This window comes from Podarcis vaucheri, assembly GCF_965113315.1.
Source record: "Podarcis vaucheri genome assembly, chromosome: 14".
Classification (NCBI taxonomy): domain Eukaryota; kingdom Metazoa; phylum Chordata; class Lepidosauria; order Squamata; family Lacertidae; genus Podarcis; species Podarcis vaucheri.
In genome coordinates, this window is record NC_138752.1 from 32,998,835 (window position 1) to 33,022,275 (window position 23,441).

General features: G+C 46.0%; 1 protein-coding gene across 1 annotated transcript; it reads left to right on the forward strand.

Annotated features, from left to right (window-relative positions):
• Positions 1-11,137: 11,137 nt before the first annotated feature.
• On the forward strand, positions 11,138-22,856 carry SSTR5 (somatostatin receptor 5). Its single transcript, XM_082199207.1, has 2 exons — positions 11,138-11,238; positions 17,996-22,856. Exon 2 carries the CDS (start codon positions 18,059-18,061, stop codon positions 19,169-19,171), a length of 1,113 nt encoding a protein of 370 aa, XP_082055333.1. The 5' UTR covers positions 11,138-11,238; positions 17,996-18,058; the 3' UTR covers positions 19,172-22,856.
• Positions 22,857-23,441: the final 585 nt, after the last annotated feature.

The following is a 23,441-nucleotide window of genomic DNA, read 5'->3' on the forward strand; positions in this document are numbered from 1 at the left end:
GCCTGAGGCTGATGGAATGCTCTCTGTTGCTCTTTCAGCATTGTGTTACACTTTTGCTGATTAGATGATAGATAGATGATAGATAGATAGATAGATGATAGATAGATAGATAGATAGATAGATAGATAGATAGATAGATAGATAGATAGAAGCAGATAGATAGATATCAGGCACTTTCTTCTGGAGCTTTCTTACAAATAAAAATTCTAATCATTCAGCTACTTTCCTGCCTATTAAAATATAATGGAGATTGTTACAGATTGTAATTTCAGCTGCAGGAATTTGGTTTGCAAATGATCTTCCGTGTTCTTGCATGCCAATTGTTGCCTTTCCATCGCCTGCTGCTGCCGCCACTGCTGCTACCATTAAGCAATTTTTTTTACAATGTTTATAGCAGCTCTCATGGTGCACCCTCATCAAGAGCAGCCCATTCATTTCTGATGTGGAAGCAACCGTCTGTGGGCTTGTTGCTCCTCCTGCAGCGTACATGGAGGGTCAGGAAACAGGTCGGCCATCTGTTAAGCACAAATCCATTCTTCTCAAGCCCCCCAATGCTAAAGGCATTAGCTGTGATCCAGAGCGCCCTCTACTCAGATATTGATTCAATTCACATGAAATATTAAAACTAATGCATTCCTCTTGGATGTGAGATCTCATGAAGACCCTGCGTTTTGCATCCTTCCACACAGAGGGAGGAAAGATTGCAAAAATTGGGACTTTGCAGTTTAGAAAAAAGTCAGTTAAGGAGCACCATGAGAGAAGTCCATAATATTATTCAATTTTTTTAAAAAAAATGTAACATTTTTCTCTTTTCGTTGGATAAAGGAAAGTTTTTCTCACTCTGTAATAGCGTTTGAACTTGTGGGCATCCAATGACGCTGAGTATTGAAAGATTGAGGACAGATAGAAGCAGGGGTGCCAACGCGAATAAAATATTGGGGAGCAGGTAAGCCCCGCCCTGCATAATCAATCACTAGATGTGACGTTCACATTCCATTTGAATGGCAATGCCCTGCGGGGTCCCAACCTCCTCAAATATTTTATTGGGTGTGTCAAAGGGTCCTCGGCCCCTATGAGTTAGTTCCTCTGTTGTTGTTTAGTCGTTCAGTCGTGTTCAACTCTTCGTGACTCCATGGACCAGAGCACGCCAGGCACTCCTATCTTCCACTGCCTCCCGCAGTTTGGTCAGACTCATGTTTGTAGCTTTGAGAACACCGTCCAACCACCTCGTCCTCTGTCGTCCCCTTTTCCTTGTGGCCTCCATCTTTCCAAACATCAGGGTCTTTTCCAGGGAGTCTTCTCTTCTCATGAGGTGGCCAAAGTATTGGAGCCTCAGCTTCACGATCTGTCCTTCCAGTGAGCACTCAGGGCTTGGTTCCTCTAAGGAAGTCCATTTTCACAAGCCCATAGTTGGGACTGGCTTCCACAGGAAGCAGTAAAAAAAAGGTAAAGGGACCCCTGACAATTAGGTCCAGTCGTGACCGACTCTGGGGTTGCAGTGCTCATCTCGCTCTATAGGCCGAGGGAGCCAGCGTTTGTCCACAGACAGCTTCAGGGTCATGTGGCCAGCATGACTAAGCCGCTTCTGGCTAACCAGAGCAGCGCATGGAAACATCGTTTACCTTCCCACCGGAGTGGTACCTATTTATCTACTTGCACTTTGATGTGCTTTCGAACTGCTAGGTTGGCAGGAGCTGGGACCGAGCAACGGGAGCTCACCACGTTGTGGGGATTTGAACCGCGGACCTTCTGATCAGCAAGTCCTAGGCTGTGTGGTTTAACCCACAGCGCCACTGATGCCCACCAAATTGGATGGCTTTAAAAGAGAATTGGACAAATTCATAGAGGAGACAACTATTCATGGGTACTAACCACAATGGCTGTAATGCTTCTGAATTAGTGGGAGCTGCAGGAGAGAAGAGTGCTCTTGTGCTCAGTTCCTGCCTGAGAGTTTCCCAGTAGGGCATCTGGTTGGCTACTGTGAAATTGGCTGGACAAAATGGGCCCTTGGCCTGATCCAGCAGTGCTAATCATAGGTTCTTTTGATTGTTACTGCCATAAACTCAGTGTGCCACCTTTCCTTCATCTACACCTGTTGTGTTTAAAGTGTGACCAAGAGGGTTTATTCTCACCTGTTTGATGAGTTCCTGCTCCTCTTCCCCACTCTGCCAGTCCCTCTCTTAGTGCACAACATAAAAACACTGTGATTTGGGAAAGAGCTTGCTTCCAGTCACATCCACACCACAAGCACTCTTCTCCCACATTTGCAATCGTGAAGAATCCTGGGAACTGTTGTTTGTGTGTTTAAGGGCTGGCTGGGAATTCTAGGTCTGTGTCCTAGACAAACTATGATGAACAAACTTTGATTCCTTGGGGGTTCTTTGGGGGAAGGCAGGCCTGGTCTAAGAGTTCTTCAGGTGTGTGGTGTGGATGTGATTGGGGGCGGGAGTGTGCTAGCTGGTGATGGAGTTAAGTGTTGCACTTGGGTCAGAAAAACAACCGCAGGTCGTGCTAGCATCTTTCATTTGCTGCCACCTTAGGAAAAACACAATGAAGGCCATCTCCTCCCAACAAGAAGAGCTCGTACTTCAAACAGATTCCATAAACAAATCAATCATCATCAACCAAACCCGCCACCCACTTTTTCTTAATCTGCTCCCTTGCTAATTGGATGGTGGTCTGAAGGCTGGATGAAGAGCAGGGCAGGAAGCATTCTAAAGCATTCTGAATTTTAAAGCATTCTACAAACAGTTTAAAAACATTCAAATGATAATTAAATGACATTTTAAAAAAAACCAGTTGAAAACATTCTCACGGCCAGTAAGCTCCAGGTTGCTAGGAATAGTGTCTTTCAGCCAATCAAAGAAGGAATGTTTTCAAATTCCTGTTGAAAGTCTGTTGTGAGGGAGACAGATGCATGTCACTGATAGCAGCTGGTGGAGTGGCAAGAGGAGGCTGAAAAGGCCCTGTCATGGGCCAAAGCCAAACAGGCAGCCTCCAGCAACCATTGCCAAGGCCTCTAATGCGGATTGAAGGGTCTGAGATGATTGATACTGGGAAAGGTGCTCTGTTGGGTATTTGGGACCCAAGCCATTTAGGATTTTGCATGCCCCTCCATGTATTCCCTTATATGTATGCAATTACATACATCATTTGGTCTCCTGGGAAAAGCCTAGTGATCACAGCAGAAGGGGAAATGACCCTGAAATCCTACAACCCTTGATACCTTGCAGTGGACTGGACTGGACTAAGTTCGGTCTGGGTGGGTGTTGCATCTTGTCAGCATCGCCCTAGAGCCAGTGCACCAACTGGACTCATGCACCTCAACCCCGACTGGGCTAGGCGAGCTGGGAAGCACCGCCAGAGACCTCCTTTCCCACAGGAACAGGTCACAGTGCTGTGGACTCACAGCTTAGAGCTGAGAGCACCGGATTCACTGTCTCAATAATACAGTCGTTGCGCAGCAGAGTTTTGCAGAGTCTTGCAGAGTATAAACCACTCGGAGAGCAGCTCTGTAGAATATCTTCCTTTTATTCTATAACTACAACTATGGTACAAAACTATATACAGAGCTGAATATTCTAAGCATAAATCAATGCTACACTGAGAGTCTGCAGCTGCTCTTAGCAGCAACCTAATCTCTAGGATCTCTAACACTCTCACTCTCTCCGATACACTGACTGACTGACTCTCTCTCACACACACAGATATGTTGCTGGGCAGAATAAGTAGATAGAAGGACACGCGTCCTGCTCTCTGGAGAGTCAGCAGAGACCATCAGGAGATCATCAGGAGATCATCAGGAGATTCTTGGGTATGGGAGGGGTGAAATCTCCTCACATCTATGTACAGAAGGTGCTATACCAGCCTTCCCCAACCTAGTACCCTCCAGATGTTTTGCAGTACTATTTCCAACATGCTTACTGGGGCTGATGGGAGTCATAGTCCAAAACATCTGGAGGGTGCCAGGTTGGAGGAGGCTGCTCCAAATAACTGAGTGGTCAACAGTGTGAGAGATCAATGGAACTGGATGACATATTTCATGGACGTTTAGCTAGCCATTGCTTCTCTAGTTGACTCAGCAGTAAAAACTCCTGGCAGAAGTTTCCAGCAAATTGCATCTCTCGAGTGATCCACCAGACACATCAGATTTGTCTCCAGAACTTTGACAGGTTGGTTGCTAAATCATCGGTGAAGCCTCACACTCGCAGCCGGCTCTTACTGTTCCCTTGCTGAAGATTATTGCTGCTGCTGCAGCAGCCTGGCCTTCTGCTGATATTTCATGTTAACCACCGCCATTGTCATAAGTGCTATCCATCACGTCCATGTGGCAAAGGAGCAGTGCTCATTGCTCATATTATGACACTAATTCTCTGCTTAAAAGAAGTAATGGCAAAAGAGAGACTGGTGGTGGCCCAGAAATTTATCTCCGCATTGTATTTTTCCAACTCAAACAGTTTGATGGGGTTTTTTTCAGCTGACCTGGGAGCAGCTCTTGCAAGACAGAAATGCAGAGCCTTTCCAGGAAATGCGTCACTCACCTAATCTCAGAGGGAGCGGCTTGCAGAATGGGTGCAAAGGTGAGCAAAGGCAGGTGTGGGAAACTTTTGGCCTTCCATATGTTGCTGAACTCCCTGAGCACTGGGCATGTTTGCTGGGGCTAATGGGTGTCGCAGCTAAGAAAGATCTGGAGGACCAAAGATTCCCCAGATGTGAGCAAATGGCCTGGGCAGGCTGTGACAGAATGCCTGGAAGTGCATGCTAAATGCCTGCTGGAAATCTCAGAAACTCAGGAGCAGGTATGTACTTATGGGTTTGCTAGGTTGGCCCCTGACAAGGGGGTGCAAAAACGGGGGTTTTCCATTCTGGTATGGAGTGGCTAGGAGCCTGCCTGCCTGCCTGCTTGCCTGCCTATCAACCCACCTGCTCCCTGGGCAACTCCTCCACTGCTCTGAGTGGCCGGGCAAGGCATGCAGGCTCCTCTGAGCACAAATCCGGTCTCTGATGTGGGCTGTGGCAGCAGCCCTGCAGAGCCACCTCCCTGGTTGGCCAGTGGCACTATTTGAACTTTGATTGGAGCACCCGGTGCAGCTTGGAGGGAAGGAGACAGAGAGAGTGGGCGAGAGTTGCAGAAGGAGGGGAAAGGAAAGGAGGGAAATGTTAGAAAGGAAAGCAGCAAGTGGAGGGAGGCAGGCAGGCAGGCAGGCAGACAGACAGACGAAGAGGGGAGGGAGAGCAGAGCAGACCTGACCCTGATGGCTATGGAGGCAGTCACTGGAGGAGCACAGAAGGTGTCAAAAAGCCAACTTTTTGAGTTTCTGGGACGTGGTCTCTCCCAGCTTGGGTGGCAACAATAAATCTTCTTTCCAAGGGCTCACGAGAGCCTAGGTACACCTCTGCTCAAGGGGAGGCCCCGTGCGTTTGAAATCATCTATCCATGTGAACTGATTCTGCTGCAGGAGAAGCTGGATTCTTTGACACAAATCATGCATATTGAGCCCACTGGCATGCTCTTATCTTGCACAATCTACTCTGAAAGCTTTACCATTTTGCATAATTTATTATAGTTTTGCTAGCCACAAGGAAGCAGAAACAGACAATGCAGGAGTCTGAACTCTCCTGTACACCCACACACATAGGAAATTTTGTGCATCTCTACTGAGATTTCAACAGGATTTGCCCACACTCCGTCAAGAAGACCTCCACTGTCTTAAGGACTAGAAACTTCATTTTTTAATTTTTATTTTAAAGGAAACACTGATGTTCTTGGGAAGCTGAATTACACTTGGTGAAACTTTCTGTACCTTCCCAGTGAGGCTGTGGAATGGCAGCTCCATGCAGTCCTCTGGCAAGCCTATGTTCAGAGATGGCAATTGGGGAAGAGTGATCACTCAGAGGCATCTACTTTGCATGTTGAAGGTCCCATAAAAAAACTGGAGGAAGCCTCTATTTGAAACCCTGGAGGGCCACTGCCAGTCCAAGTAGGCAACATTGAACTAGATGGACCAGCCTTCTGACTTAGCATAAGACAGCTTCCTATGGTCCTGCATGCAATCACCTGCTGCTTTCTTAGTTTTCCTGGATACTTCTTCCCATGGACTAGACCATGCAAAATCTGAGTTTGAACACACCGTCACAAATTGCACTTGAAGATGACCAGCAGCAAGCAGACTGTTCTGTGTGTTTTCCTTGCTGTCTCTCACATAAACACTCACATGCCCTGATCCTGTGATAGGCCGCTAATTTCAGACCTGTGGCAGTAAATTAACCTCATCTAAGTCATTATCAAGTACAACACACAGCGCGGCTTGATAAATGAATGAAAGCGCAGGGCAGGAAAAACATCACAAGGTGCAGAACAGTCATTTCCCCCTCCTCTCATCATGCAAAATTCTCAGCTCTCCTTCAAAATAAGGGGGGATGTGAATCAGACAACAGAATTCCTTGCAGCCAGGAAGTGATGTGCAGATGGGAGCATAGAAAGCTGCCTTATCTAGTTCAATATAATCCAAACCAGGGATTCTTCAGTGGTCCACGAGCTTCATACAGGTGCCTGTAAAAATAAAATTAAAAAGCACACAGCTTCTAAGAGCATTGCATTAGCCTTGCTATAATAGGCACAAAAATTATTAAGTGGTCCACCAACCCTGCTCCTAAGAGCATGGAATCATAGAATTGTAGAGCTGGAAGGGACCACGGGGGTCATCTAGTCCAACCCCCTGCAATACAGAAATCTTTTGCTCAACGTAGAGCTCAAACCCATGACCCTGAGTTTTAAGACACATGAAAAGCCTGCTGGTTCAGGCTAAAAGGGCCGTACACCAAATCACCATTGGATCACAGAAGCATCACGTGCTGTGGCTGGTATGTGGTGATACATTGAGCATCCTAGATAAGAATTCAAGGAATTCAAGGAAACTAAGAAAGAAGGCTTCAGCACAACTGGGCAGAGGGAGGGGTGACCTGGGAACAGAGGTCCAGGTGTGTCACAGAGAAACCAAACAGGACAGTCAAGATGGCAATGGGATTCGCATAGATATATGGCTGTGTCTGGACAATAATAGCTATATATATATCTATATATCTATATATCTATATATCTATATCTATCTATCATCTATCATCTATCTATCTATCTATCTATCTATCTATCTATCTATCTATCTATATATTAATTTTTTCAACATACCATTTTCAACAGTAATTAAACATATTTTTACATCTTATTGCATTTTTTTTACTTCCATCAGTCCTGTCTGAAAATTTTCCAATCTAATTTCTTAGTATACGTTTCTTATTTTCCCTGTTACATTTAAAACTCATAACCAATACCTCTATTCTTTATCTACTTTGTAGCACTTCATATATTCCTCCTTACAAAACTTCTTGTAGTCCTACCAGCGTAATTTGTTGGTTACAATTGCTTTTCAAATACACTTCTTCCAATCTTCTGTAAATCTCTGGTCCCGCAGGTTTCAAATCCTTCCTGTCATTTTGTCCCCTGGACAATAATAGCCAATTTGGCTTTCATCGGCTTGGCTTGGCTTGTAGCTCCTATTGACTCTTCACTTGGCTGGCTTCAAAAGAGGATTCGACAGATTCATGGAGTACAAGGCTATCAATGGCTGCCAGCCATGATTACTGTACTCTGTCTCCATGGTCAGAGGCCATAATCCTTCTGAATACCAGTTGCTAGAAACCGCAGGAGGGGAGAGGGCTGTCGCGTTCAGATCCTGCTTGCAGGTATCCCACCAGCATCTGTTTGGCCACTGTGAGGACAGGATGCTGGACTAGATGGACCACTGGCATCATCCAGCAGGCACTTCTTATGCTCTCATATGTACTTAATGCACCTCTTGAAGTTAACTCTCAAGCTACAGGGGGGGGGCTAGCAGGGCTTTTTGCCCCAGGTGAAGCCTCTAGAGGGGCACCAATGAGGCTCCCAGCCTGTGTGTGTGTACACAAATACATATGGGTCTCTGTGTGCCGAACTGGGTCTTTGAGACCAGGATGAAAGACTAGTTTCACCCCTATGCTGGTAGAAAAGTATACCAAGTAGTTTATATAAAACCACAATGTAGGGCAGTAGTTAAGAGTTACAGATAGTAGTAGTTAAGAGTGTTGGACTAGGACCTCGGAGACCAGGGTTCAAATCCGTATTCAGCTATGAAACTCATTGGGTGACTTCGGACCAGCTTAACCCACCACATAGGGTTGTTCTGGTCATAAACTGGGAAGAGAACCATGTACATTACCTTAAGCTCCTTGGAGAAAAGCTGGGACTTCAATGCAATAAATGAATCTTGCTATTTTTGTGGGAGATTACTTATGAAATGAGTGTGCCCATTTTACAGAAACATGGAGCGGGGCTGTGACAGCTCCCTTCCTAAAGGACCACAACTATCCACAACCATAGAAGTCAAATATTAGAGCAGGATCACATCTGATCTGCTTATTTTTATCCTTATTATGTTTCAGTGGCTTTTTTATGCAAAAATTCTCCAACGGACCTGTAGCATATGGAAAACAAACAGCAAACAGCAGCAGACATTATAATGCAAACACATTCGCACAAAGTCACACGCAGTTCATAGAAAACACACAAAGCCACCCCCACCCCTAATAGCAGCAGAAGGCCATCATCCACTGTGAAAGCCAACTTTCTGGTAACTTCAGCAGCTTAAGGACGGGGGAGGGGAGGGGGCTGCCCGACGAAGGGTGCTGTGTAACCATAAAGCTTGCACTTGTTCCCCGCAGGAATCAAAGCTGGCCCATTCGAAAACATCGCTCCGACAGTTATATTTTGGCGACGTTCGACAAAAGAGCAAATATGGGATTCTTCCCCCGACTCCACATACGGAAAAATGCGCGCACCGCGCTAGGGCGCACGGCTGCAGAGCGCGACGGCTTCCTTTTGATCTTTCTCTCTCTCGTGCTCTTTTGGGAAGCGTCTGCAACCTTTCCCGACCGAGCACCACCCGCGCTTTGGATAGAGACGCCCCAGACGCCCCCACCTGCCGCTTCACGAGCCGAGTTCCTCCGGCTCTGGGCTCTTTCCACCGCGGCGCCCAAGATCACCCCGGGAACAGGAGGAGAGGCTCTTGGGGGCAAGTTTCTTTCCCCGGGGCTTAGAAAAAGGAAGCGGGCTGTTTACCAATCAGAAGTGGGGGGGGGGGAGAAGCGGTGCGGGTAACCTTTTGCAGTTTGCGGGGGGGGGTTGGATTCCTCGCAAACGCGCCCCTAAATCGGAGTTCTTTTTAGAGCAAAGAATACGAAATAGTGCGCAAAACAGACACTTTGGGAAATCCGCTTTACAGGGCGAGGGGGGGCAGCATCCCCCACCCTTCAGGAGACTCCCCCACCTCACATCGCCAGCCCCATTCCTTCAGGCGCCCAGCCAGAGGCTTGATGCAAAGTAGCCTTGGCAAATGAAGGGCATGGATGAAATAGACGAGACGCCACTTGAAACCGACGAGGTAAGGCGTCTCGGCTTGGAACTAGCATTCCCGGGCAGGCTTGAAAAAGACTCCTCAGGAAAAGAGATTGAATGAGTCAAACGGAAGCCAATCTCTCTCTCTCTCTCTCTCTCTCTCTCTCTCTCTCTCTCTCTCTCTCTCTCTCTCTCTCTGTGTGTGTGTGTGTGTGTGTGTGTTTTGTGTGCATTCTTGCCTGTTGCCATTTCCTCTCCGATTGTTGCGTTCACCACTTTGCGCATCTCCCTTATTATCGGACTGCCTTGGAGACGCTTCTCACTGACGCTTTAATGTTACGGCGGGTTTATTTATATGTATATATAGACGATGGGGGCAGGAGGGAAGCGAGGAAGGGAAGAAATGTGGGTACGACCTCTGGTTATTCGGCCCTGCTAAAATCCCTCGCTCCCCCCACTTCCCTTGCTCCTGTGAAGGAGCTCTGCGCAATCCGAAAGCTTGCGTCCTTGACGCACCGCATAGTTTAACCGTGGAACTCGCTCCCGCAGGAGGCAGCGATGCCCAACAACTTGGATGGCTCAAAAAGAGGACTCGACCAATTCACGGAGGTGAGGGCTACCAGTGGCGACTAGCCACGATGACTCTACAGTCGGAGACTTCTGTACCCCGGTTGCTGGAAACCACAGAAGGGGAGGCTGCTCTTGTGCTTGAGTGCTGCTTGCGGATTTCTTTTTGGGGGCATCAGGTTGGCCACTGTGAGAACGGGATGCTGGACTATGATGGGCAAATGGCCTGATCCAGCAGGTTGTCTTGGTTCCTGCGTTTTGGATCCTAGCTGTCGCAGAGCATTTCGCCTGTAACATTTTCGGGGCAGAGCCCTGCCTTTTGGTTTCTGCGATGCAAAGCTCCCAGCGCCAGACAGAGGGCCTTCTCGGTAGTGGCGCCCACCCTGTGGAACACCCTCCCTTCAGATGTGAAGGAAATAAGCAGCTATCCTATCTTTAAAAGACATCTGAAGGCAGCCCTGTTTAGGGAAGTTTTTAATATTTAATGCTGTACTGTTTTTAACATTTGATTGGCTGGAGAGTGGCTAGGGAAATTCAGCCAGATGGGTGGGGTATAAATAAATTATTATTATTATTATTATTATTATTATTATTATTATTATTATTATTATTATTATTATTATCGCTCATGGTGCAAGCCATAAAGTGACATGACTGCAGCTCTTTCGTACTTCGGCGCGCCAGAGGATCCTAAGAAACGGCCGCCTTTCCAAATCCAACCCACGCGCAACTTCCAAGCGCCTGCTTTCTTTCCCCCCTCTTTTCAAAGGAGCTCCCTGGAGCCCTCGGGCGAGATGTTTCCCCGCCCTCCTTGCAAGGCAGGTCCGTTGTCTGCAGGGGGTACTGCAACCCGCTGGCCGCAGCCTATAAAGCGCAACAGGCAAATCCCCTTCCCCCGCTTCCCACCTCCTTCCCCTGCCGTCGACTGTGCTACTTAGAGACCTGGCGCTGGATATTTATTTAGTGAGGCGCTTGAGCAGGGAGAGCGAGGGTTTGGCTTGCCGGAGCCAGGAGCCTGCCGGCTTCAGAGACAGAACTTTGCTGCTGCTGGTGGGGTCAAGGAGAAGACGACGCCTGTCCCAGAAGGACATTGTCCTAGAGAGAAGCAGCTGCGTTTGGCGACCATCAGCAGGACCATCCGAGGGAGGCTGGCTGGACCTGGATTTCGAGGAAAGCTGGAGGGCAAGCTTGGAGCAGGACGGTCCCTGGAAGTGGGACGGAGAGAGACCAAGCCAAGCCAGGTAAAGCAATAAGAATATGGTTGGAAGGAGGGCGGAGAGGTGGGTAGAAGCGAGAGACTTCAAGTCTAGCGGGAAGGCATTGTGGCAAAAACTTTGGGGCACTGGGCTAGAGCCCCACCACCGAGGAGCCAGCAGACTCTCTTGCGGCTTTGGCGAGAGCTGATTAACTTGGACGCACTCTTCTGGGGTGTGCAGAATGAGTCAATCCTTGGAACAATCTCAAGGTTTTTGAACAATTCGTGGCTGCTTAATTCAAGAGGATCCATTTTCTGACACTGGAGGTCACTTTTTGTGTGTTTGTCACATGTGGGCAACCCATACGTCATTGTCATCACCAATTAATAAAATGTTGTTGTTGTTGATAATATTATTAATAGTATTAAATGCCATTAAATTTTAATTATATTAAACATTTGTTTATTATTTATTATTACAGTATTGAGCATTGTTATTATTATTATTATTGGTGTACAGTACGCAGAAGGAAGTTGCAAGCAGGGACTTCCCATCATTTGTCACACATTTGTGTGTGAGTTAGTCCACTTCCTTTTACACTGAAATGACCATTGTGTAGGGAAAAGGGAAGGCTTGGGCTGATTCACACATGCCTGCCCATCACTTGATTCCTGAACCCCCATTAACTGGCAACTGAATGTGTGAAAAGGTCCACCCTTGACTGTCATGCAAAGCTAGGTAGCTCAGTTGGCTAGAACATGGAGGTAACAATGCTATGGTTGCAGGATCAACCCCCATAAGGGATAGCTGCACATTCCTGCATTGAAGGGCGGGCCTGGATGATCCCCAGGGTCCCTTCCAATTTTATGGTTCTCTGTTTCTATGGCTGGAAGGTTGTGATCACAAGAACCACTGGGTATAGGGCAGTGTATAAATCCAATAAAGAAGGCGAAGAAGAAGAAGAAAAGATCTGGCAGGGGTGGGGAAGCTGACCTGCGATGGTGCATTTCACACATGCAGGTCAGTGCATCTTCCCAGTCACCTTCAAAGCAGTGGAAGTGCAGGTGTGAAGCAATCCAGGGAGCACTGGGTGCATATCAGCTGGCTTACACAAATACAGATATCACATGTCATTTCATGTACATTTGGGAACTAGCAACTGAGCATTTGAACTGATTTTGCTGGGCAGCTTTTCGCAGCGGAGATGAAATTTTGTTTGTGACTTGCAAGTGACCCACTCAGGACTGCAAGCCACCCTCTTGGTGTTTCTGTCACTGAGTGATAGGAAAAGGCAGTAGTAGCTCAGTGGTTAAAACATCTGCTTTGCATGTAGAAGGTCCCACGTTCAACCCCCAGAAACTCCAGAATGTCTCCTGCCCAAAACCCTGGAGAGCCACTGCCAGTCAGTGTAGACAATGCTGAGCTAGATAGACCAATAGTCTGGCTTAGCATAAAGCAGTCAGTGCTGAACTAGGTGGAGTATCAGTCAGATTCAGCATGATGTTGTCAATGGACCAATGGTCTGACTCAGTGTAAGGCAGCTCCCTATGTTCCTAATAGGCAATTTTTAAAAACAAAATGAAATGCTTTTAGATTGCCTTTCCATATACTCAGATGTGTGAATGAGGCCCCTTTCTGTGCAGTGTGGAACAAGCATGCATACATCATGTTAATTAAACCAGCATAAGCATCCAGTATTCAGAATTATTAATGCAATATTCCATTTCCCCGTCTGTGAACTGAGCCTGCATTGAAACAGCGAGAAAGATCCATTCTTTCTCCACCAGAGATTGTGATGGGACAGATGAAGAGTATTAAGGGCTAAATAAGTTTCATTAAAAGATCTTGCCTGTATACCTTGAGGCGACTTTCCTTCTGATGGAGAAACAAGTGGACATAAAGACAAAATTTAGGGGATGATGAAGGCTGCTTTCTGTTTCTTTTAAAGTGGACCTGCTTTTAGCACATTTTAAAATATATGTGTGTAGTTTGCAAGAGAAATGCATGTGTTCATTCAGTAGAATTGATGGCTAGAACTTGAATAATCCCCACAGAGGCATTTGAAAGTCGGAAAGATTTGGCTGGATCTGCAGTGAAATTAGGTTGGCGGTGATGATGACAATATTTTTTTCTGTGGTGGCTCCCATCAGGCAGAACTCCCTCCACTGGGAAACAAATGAGACCCCTTCTTGCTTTTATTCCTCAGAAGATCTGTTAAGACCTTTAAAATGTTTTAAATGGTTATAACCCATCCTGGGACCTGACAGTGAAGGACGGGTAATTAATGTAATCATTATCATTATCAATAAACACAAATCCTGAATGTGTTTTGCTTTCCCCTAAGCTGGTGAGTCAGACTGCTTTTCTGCTAGCTTTCATCTCAGTTCTTAAGCTACTAAATATTTTGATTTCCACTGACGCTTTAAATCACTGGCATTGAACTTCCAGCTTTTCAGATGTTTTTGGTCTCCAAACCTCCAAAGCCAGTTTGTTCAAAGGGCAGTGGATGATGGGAGTTGTAGTTCAGTGACATCTGGAGGGCCACAGCACCCCCTCGCGCCCTATGTTAAATGAACTTCTAATGTTTTGTTTTATACTGAAGTCTTTGGTATCTTGTTTCCGTCTGTAAGCTGCTTAAGGGTCTGTTTGGAGATGGTGACTCAGAGGAGGCTGGTTCATAGTTCGCCTCAGCCTGTCCCTGTTTTGGGGTCTTCCTTAAAAAAAGCTCAAGAACCTTTTGAAACCTGGCAACCCATTCCAGAGGTAGCACTGCCTGTCAATTTCCTGCACTGCCTCTGCCTCAGTGTGGCCCCTTGAAGAACTCAGCATGGAAGTGGATGGACACAAAACCATCGTTCGTTGCCTCGGTCATTGGCTCTGGTGCCATCAACTCTTTGGGCTTTCTGCCTACCACCAGCCCCAAGAGGCACAAACCACCACTGCCACTACTTCAGGGTGAGGTGGCGACAGGAGTGCCAGCTTGGCCCCATGACCGTGGGTGCCATGCAGCCCTGGCACCAAACTTTGTGGTTTCCCAGCCTCTTCATGGGGAATTTTGTGGGCGCTCGGGTACCCAGGGCCCTAGGGAGTTGACACCTATGGCAATTTGATTTGTGGGAATGGTGTGGAGGAAATAATTGCTTTAGTGTAAAACCCTAAGGGACGCGGGTAGTGCTGTGGGTTAAACCACAGAGCCTAGGACTTGCCGATCAGAAGGTTGGCGGTTCAAATCCCTGTGACGGGGTGAGCTCCCATTCCTCGGTTCCTGCTCTGCCAACCTAGCAGTTCAAAAGCACGTCAAAGTGCAAGTAGATAAATAGGTACCACTCCGGTGAGAAGGTAAACGGCGTTTCCATGCGCTGCTGTGGTTCACCAGAAGCGGCTTAGTCATGCTGGCCACATGACCCAGAAGCTGTACACTGGCTCCCTCAGCCAATAAAGCGAGATGAGCACCGCAACCCCAGAGTCGGTCATGACTGGACCTAATGGTCATGGACCTAAAACCCAGCAAGCAAATGACCCAAGAGAACCCATTGGAATATCCTTCTTGGGGTGTGTCTTGACCGTTATCCCCTGTGACTCCAGGAGCCCTTCTCTGTGGCCGTGATGGCATCATCTTTAGGTTCTGCATCATAGGTATAATTCGTGCAATGCAGTGGGGAACTAGATGACCCTATGGGTCCCTTCCAATTCTACAATTCTAGATTCTTGTTCTCTGCCACTTAAGAGCCCTGGGAATGCCGGATTACACTTAACAGCCAGGGCTATATTTTCTAGAGGGAGAGTAATTTTTTTATTTGTTGCTTTGTCCTTGGGATTGGAATTTGAAACCTTATCAGCACAGCCTGTTTGCAACCAAATTAAGTGGCTGCTTCAACTTCATCCATTTTTCTTATGACTAAAAAAGCTAAGGCGATAAGGTAGGTCAAATGGCACACACACACTTTTCTTTTTTGCTTGAGTATTCAACTCCAGGAAGAATTATTTTTAACTCAAAATTATGCACGTAAAAATAACATGTAATATCAATCATAAAGAACTGCAGTTATAAATTGCTCTGAGCCTAAGGAGGATCTGATGGATTAAAATATCAAAGGGAATAACCTACTAGACCTCAGCAATTCCACCAGAGCCTAGAAAAGCAAAGAATGTGAGGGAAAAGCTAGGATTCAGTACCCTGTGTAGGGAGGGGTGAATCTGTCAGTTTGAGTTGCTCTCAGTTTCTAATTTTTTCCAGTCTGAAAGTATAGTTCTCCACATTTTTACATTTGTTTCGTGCTTTTTAAATAAATAATAATAATCCTTATGAAAATTCATTAAAAATAGCATGAATTTCTTCTAATACACACATTTGTGTATGCAATTTTGCCTGATATACACGTTTTTGTAAAGCATGTTCCTCTTCTATAATACTAATGCTATTTTTTGCTAATATATGCATTTCGATGCACATTTTACATTTACATGCATCTTTCTGCACATTACTTATCTGAAGAAATACATTGTAAAAAACGTCTGGCAAAGCGCAGTTTCCAAAGGATGGCTGTGTATTTCGGTTTGTGTATTGCTTCAGAAATTGCGAATAACATAGGTTCATTCCAAAATGCAAACAGAATTGAATTTATCCCCCATCCCTAATTCTTAGAACCTCATTTTCTGCACTTCTGATAAAGCAAATTTCTAATCCCTATGGTTGTTCCTGAAAGTATGAGCACAGCAGGGAGCTGATTAAGACATCAATGGGTCAAAAATGTTTTAACTTTTAATAGATAAAGAGTTACAGAAAGGGGAGAGTTTTAAAGAGAGAGTGGCAAACTCATTGGCGCATAGCTCACTGAAGATGAGTAGAAACCTCTTGTTACAGGTGTCTTGCAACAATTTGAACTTCCACAAGCTGTTATAAAATGGGTGTTACATTGGCTACTTTAAAGTCCTTAGATATGTAGGCTGTTCTGAAGAACAAGTTGCATATTTTTGTTAGAAGATCACCAGTTTCACATTTGAGTTCGCTGAGAACTCTTGGGAGGATGACATCCAGGCCGGTGATTTGTTAGTTTTTATTTTTCTATTAAGCCTAGAACTTCATCTCTCATCACCACTGTTTGCCTTATTTCCCCAGACTCACCTTCTGAAAAGGCATTGAGACCTGCCCAATAACTTCCATTGTGAAGGGAGATGCAAATATGGTAGTTTCTCCACAATCTCCTTATCCTCCTTTAGCATCCATTTGACTCCCTTGCTATCCAAGAGTCCAATCACCTCCCTAGACAGCTTCCTGCTACTAATATATTTAAAGAACATCTTGTTTATTGTCTTAATGTTTTCAGCAATGTGTTCCTCACATTCTTTTTTAGCACCCCTTACTGTCTGCCTACAATTTCTTTCTTTCTCTTTGCCAAGGTTTTCACGTTCTTTTTTGTTCTGTTCATTTGGGCAAGGCTTCAGTTTTTTGAGGGAAGCCTTCTCACCTCTAATAGCTTATTTGACTCTGCTCATTAACTGTATTGGTGTCCTCTTCAGTCTCATAGTACCTTTCCTGATCTGCCACATACACTCCAGTTGATTGTCTAATACTGTGTTTTTAAACAACTCTCAAGCATTTTGGAGTGATTTGAACCTTTTGATTCTGCCTTCCAACTTTCTGCCTTCCAATCTTCTCATTCTGAGGAAGTTCCCTTTTTAAAAACCAAATGTGACCATGTGCGCTTTCCTTGGCAGCTGGCCATTTCCATGTATATTTAATTTAATAGTGCTATGACCATTGTTCCCAATTGGCTTACCCACACTTACATCTCGCACCAGATCTTGGGTGCCTCTCAAGATTAGGTCTAGGGTGCCACCCCTATAGTCAGTTCAAGCACCAACTGTTGGCTCACCCTAATAGCCTTGGAAGTTGATGGATCAACACTTGGTCAATATAAATAACTAAAATGTGCATAGATACAGAGGTTCTCCCCATTTACTGCCCCTGAATTCTTTGCAGCTATAACATTCTTCCTTCCATGTCTACATTCTTCCTTCAGTGGTGTAGCATTTTATGTCTCCTGGGAGAAGGACTGTAGGTCAGGTGCATGCAGAAGGGCCCATATTCAACCTCCAACATCTCTAGATAGGGCTGGGAGGGACCCCTGCCTGAAACCCCAGAGAGATGCTTCCAGTCAGCATAGACAATACAAAGATGGACCATTGCTCTGACTTGGTATAAGGCAGCTTCCTATGTTCCAAACCCTGAGGGTGAAGACTGGGATCAGGTCTGGTGAGTTGCTGGAACAGGAAGCTGCCTGAGTCTGGTACTGAGCTGGATAGACTAAGGTTCTGACTCAGTTTCCTGTGGGGGAAGGGGGCACAGCTCAGGGGTAGAGGACCTGCTTTGCATGCAGAAGGTCGCAGGTTCAGTCCCTGGCATCTCCAGGTAAGACTGGGAGAGACCCTTGTCTGAAATCCTGGAGAGCCACTGCCAGCCAGTGTGGACAATACTGAGCTCGATGGCTTGACACGGTATGAGGCAGCCTTCTCTTTTCCTTTGAGAGAATGATCCAGTAACATCCAAAGCTATTATGGGGAGTTCATTTTGTTCACAGCTCCCATATTCATTTTTATTTGCAGGAGAAGGTTGATGGGAGAAAACAAAACATCTGCTTAATTCCTAAATAATTGCCAGCCAGGGTAGCTAATTATTTTGGTGCATTACAGCAGAATGTGCAAGGCAGCTGTTTCATACATTTTAAACAGGAGAGATTTCTGAACATGCCCACCAATAATCTTTTCTTTTCATGTTTCTGTTCGTTTTTCTCTCCCCCAGGATGAAAATGCTGAGGGACACTAGGCTTCATCATTCTTAAGAAACCACATTGAGACAAGGAACATGGATCCTTTGTACTTCTCCACCGCTTTCCTCAAAGAAGCCATTCCTCCAGATGATAACTTCTCCTTTTTGGCTAACACAACAAGCAACGCGACTCTCGGAGGGTTTTCCATTCCTACCAGCATCCGCTCTGTGCTCATTCCAATAATTTACCTCATGGTTTGTGCCGTTGGGCTGAGCGGGAACACCTTGGTCATTTACGTGGTCCTGCGTTATGCCAAGATGAAGACCGTCACCAACATTTACATTTTAAACTTGGCAATCGCTGACGTACTCTTCATGCTCGGCTTGCCATTCCTGGCTACCCAGAATGCCATCTCCTACTGGCCATTTGGGACTTTCATGTGCAGGCTAGTGACAGCTTTTGATGGCATCAACCAATTCACCAGTATCTTTTGCTTGACAGTCATGAGTCTGGACCGCTACCTTGCCGTGGTTCACCCCATCAAGTCTACCAAGTGGCGTCACCCAAGGTTCGCCAGACTGATCAGCCTGGCAGTCTGGACTTTCTCCTTCCTAGTGGTGCTCCCAATGATCATATTCGCTGATGTCCAGGAAACCTTTGACACCTGCAACATGAGCTGGCCTGACCCGGTGCAGATCTGGTCTGCGGTGTTCATTATATACACCTCCGTCTTGGGGTTCTTTGGACCTCTGCTGGTGATTTGCCTCTGCTACCTGCTGATAATCATCAAAGTCAAGTCCTCGGGGATCCGAGTGGGCTCTACAAGGCGCCGAAGGTCGGAGAGGAAAGTGACCAAGATGGTGGTCATCATTGTGGTTGTTTTTGTTTTCTGTTGGCTTCCCTTCTACATTGTCAACATCATCAACCTGATCTTCATCTTGCCGGAGGAGCCTGTCTTGGTTGGCATCTTCTGTTTCGTGGTGGTTCTCTCCTACGCCAACAGCTGTGCCAACCCCATCCTGTATGGATTTCTTTCCGAAAACTTCAAGCAGAGCTTTCAGAAGGTCCTGTGCCTCCGCAAAGGAAATGGTATTGAAGACGGCGACCCAACCGAACATCGGCAAGAGAAGAGCAGCCGCCTGCAGGAGGCGATGCTACTCCAGAGAAGTGTGGAGTCCAATGGGCACATGCAGACCAGCAAGCTGTAGAGAGGGACCTCCATTGCCTTCAAGAGAACTGGAACTTGCTTGGAGCACATTGTGATGGCAAATGCCATGGGCATGATAAGAATGGACTTTGCCAAATCCTGTTTCCAGGGTGTACAAATATTTGCTTTCTTTCCACCTTGCACAGAAATGCTCTCCTCTTCAACATTACACCACACAAGCAAGACCAAGAAACAGGGGTGGGGCTATGCAGATCAAGGGGGTGGGGCATGCAGCTAGCAGGAGGCTTGATTCTCAATGGGGGACACTGTTGCTCCACCTCAACCATTGGCTTCATAAATAGGTGGAAGGGTAAGAAGGCCTGGATCTCTCTACCTCACCCCCAGCCTATCCAACATGGTAGATATATCTCCATCATGCTTCATGGGCAAGGGAGACATACGCCAGTTCCCAATGTTCTACACTGTGGGCTGATGGGAGTTGTAGTCCAAGAAGCTGGAGGACACCAGGTTGGCAACGGATACACTAGTGCAATCCATAAACAGAAACCACAACAGGATTGGACAGACTTGATTCTCCGTGGCTAAGTTAAGCTGGTATAAAATGGATGGAAATTTGTAGTATTGATACATAGAATGCATTGTAAATCCTGCCAACCCTAACACATCATGTGACACTGTCCCCAGATATATTTCCACAGCTCTGTTGAGCATGCTACAATCCACCTAGCCATTATTGGTAAAACAAAGCATTCTCACGTCTTACTTACCGTACATGCTTCTAGTGGCCTGCTGTTTTGCAGGTTGCTTCCAGCAGGGGAAGAAGCAACACCATCCACCTCAGCGGCAAATCTGAGCAAAGCCAATATGAAGAAAAATGTTCCATTTTGTGTCCTGCTTTCCCAAGGGTTTTTGCCCTACCATTTCCCCTAAATCTAGCAACACCCATTATCAGCACCACTAGAAATCCATTTGAATTAGGAAGCAGACTTTAAGCCTTGCACACCAATGCTAGTTGGGATAATTTGGGTGGTGATTTGGGGAGAGGAGTAAATTAATTAAAGCCAAACCAGAATAATAGAGTTGGAAGGGACCCAAGGGTCATCTAGTCCAACCCCCTGCAATGCAGGAACCTCAGCTAAAGCATCTGTGATAGATGGCCACCCAACCTCTGCTTCAAAACCTCTAAGGAAGGAGAGTCCACAACCTCCCGAAGGAGTCCGTTCCACTGTTAAACAGCTCTTACTGTCAGAAAGTTTTTCTGAATGTTTAGTCGGAATCTCCTTTCTTGCAACTTGAAGTCATTGATTCGAGTCCTACCCTCCAGAGCAAGAGAAAACAAGCATGCTCCCTTCTCCATGTGACAGCCCTTAAGATATTTGAAGATGGCTATCATATCTTCTCTCAGTCTCCTCTTTTCCAGGCTAAACATGCCCAGCTCCTTCAAGGCTTAGTTTCCACACCCTTGATCATCTTGGTTGCCCTCCTCTGCACACATTCCAGCTTGTCAACATCCTTCTTAAATTGTGGTGCCCAGAATGGGACACAGTATTCCAGGTGTGGTCTGACCAAGTCTGCAGACCCTTGAGTGGTAGTAGGGTGCCTGGAATCCAAATCAACAAGTGTTGCACCAGCTCCTGCAAGTGGCAGTTAAAGCATGGACCAGCAGGGGCACTGTCCAATAGCGTCAGCAAGTCTAATGAAGAGCCAGAAGGCCTACTTCTGAGCAGGAAGAAGCTGTCCTGCAGACTGCCAGAACTGGGACCTGGTCCTTGGAGCAGGTGCCCCAGGAGCATCCTGGCCACAACTGCCTCACATTTCCTAGCACACATATCAGGGACCTGATTCAGACCATAGTTGGGGTACCGATGCTGAGTAAAGCTCTAACCATCGGACTGGTGCATCAATTCAAGCTTGCTGCTGCCTCTGCTTGTGAGGGCTGAGGGGTTAGTGTGGTGAATCCATCACTGGAAAATTTGAGTCCCTTCAATTCTGCAGGGTGGCACAATTTCCTTGCAGTATAGCCTCCGGGGTTCTGTCAGGGTGCCCAGTTTCCTACGGTCCTGGTTCTGTGGCAGAGTTCTCTAATGAGAATGTTTTATCTGAATCTCGCTCTGGGAACTGACAGATTCCCCTTCCCCTCCTCAAAAGCACAAGAACAGGTGTAGGGAGAAGGTCTGGAAGTGGTCACATGCAAGCCATATACTTAAAATGCTATTATGCCACTTTTAACAGTCTCAGCTTCCCCCAAATAATACTGGGAGCTGTCATTCATCAAAAGTGCTGAGAGTTGTTAGGAGACACTTGTATTCCCTTCCCAGAACTACAGTTCCCAGAGTTATCTGGGCAAGGGGGTTGTTAAACCACTCTGGGAATTGTAGTTCTGGGAGGAGGAAAGGGGTCACCTAACAACTCTCTGCACCCTGAACAAACAACAATTCTGGGGGTTCTTTGGGGAAAGGCACGGCTGCTTAAAGTAATATCAAAGCACTTTAAACGTAAAGTGTGGATGTGGTCAGTGTGGCAATTTGCTCTTTTTTTGCAGCTAATTCTGCATCTGCTAACGTCTGTCCTTAACAACTTGGTACTCTGAAGTGCCGAACTGTGCTCAGAGTGCACAGCTAGATGTGGTCCAATGCAATCTTGCCTTGTTGATAAAGAGGATTTTTAAATGCACACCCCTATAATGTGTTCCTTTGCAGTGTTATCTTTTTTAAAAAAGTCATGTCATCTCTCAGCACTTGTTTTCTTGCTTCTGAAGTGTGTGTCGTCTGCTGCTGTTTTGAAATGCCAGGAACCAGATTTGCTGTAAATAAGGGTCAGGCTGTAGCATCCCGATGTCCTTCAAAATGCTTTAAGAATAAATATACAAGGTGGCTCCAAACGAGGTGTGATGGGGGCGGGCGGCGGTGTTGTGCCACCAACCTCCTTCTCTGTTCTATGTCTCCCTGGTAACATCTAGCAAAAGAAGATGGAAGAAGTGATCCTCATTGCATCGAACATTTCTCTGCTTCAACTTCTCTCACTGTTTGCTGCTCTTGGAGGGGGAAGAAATGTCAAGTGTGATGGAAGTGTGTCGTGCATTATATTTTTATGGAGAGATGCGGGTAAGAGAAAGGTGACAACCACATCCTCCCCCCCCCCGGCAATTTTTTCTAGGGCTGCAGTTTATATTAGGGTAATCTAATTTTTCTTTAGAATTGATTGTGTTATATATAACCCATTAAAATGAATGCATCTAAATTAGTCATGCCTATCAATTTCAAAAGGTCTGTGCTTAAGACAAACATTGAACACTACCTATCAAAATGTAAAAGCCTTGGATCTATTCCAAAGGCACTCCACAATTGGGAAGCGTTGTGTGTGTGTGTAAGTGTGTGTGTGTCTACTGTCACCCTGAGGGCCACATTACTTCCCAAGGAACCCTCCAGGGGCCATATACTAACCTAGGCAAATGAACCATCTCCAAATTTCCCATGTCACACCTTATTTGTGAGGATCTGACTTTGCGCAGATGTAGCCCAGGAAATCCTCTGGGCTCTTGGTTCACTCTGTACATTTCACCTTTCATACGAAGCTGTTTGTTGAATGTGACCTCACTGTTTTTACATCTGAGAATGATTGTGTTGTCCTGGCAAGGTTTTGTGAATTCATGTGCTGGTTTGCTGTCCAAAATATGGCTGAGAATTTAAATACTATTTTCAGATATTAAAATGTGAGTTAAATGATGTTCTTGCAAAGTGGTCATGGATTTATTTATTTTCTTCCTTCCCCCACCTTTGTACACTTCCTTCGATCACAGAAACCCTGCAATATCAACATGGCATCTCTGGGCTTGTTATCCCAAGGGGAGGCGGGGGAGAACTAACAGGCATTAAGGTTGTAGCAGTGTGCAAGGGGGGAAACAAAGTCTAGTTACTCCATTCATTTTTGTCATTGAAACTTCCATTCATTTCTGGTGCAATTCCATGCAAACCTACTCAGAAATAAGTCCCCTTAAGTTCAATGGGACCTACACCCAGATAAGTGAGCGTAGGATCACAGCCTTTGTGGTTTATTAGTTAGAACTGCATTGATCTCATTGCTGAATCAAAACTAGTTCGTTCCTGAAAGCTAGTTCATTTCATCCCATCCATTTGTGTTTGCCGTTAATTTCAATGGGAGTACCTGACAGCCTTCTACTGCCCATAACTTTGGTGTTATCTATCCTATCATACAATTTTCAAGTGTCCTCCTCCTACTCAAAGGTATCAGACCTGCAAAAAACATGCAATGTTTCTATCATCTATCTATCTATCTATCTATCTATCTAT

Excerpts from the sequence above, each read along its gene's own strand:
- SSTR5 (XM_082199207.1), top strand. The coding sequence starts at position 18,059 with ATGGATCCTTTGTACTTCTCCACCGCTTTCCTCAAAGAAGCCATTCCT.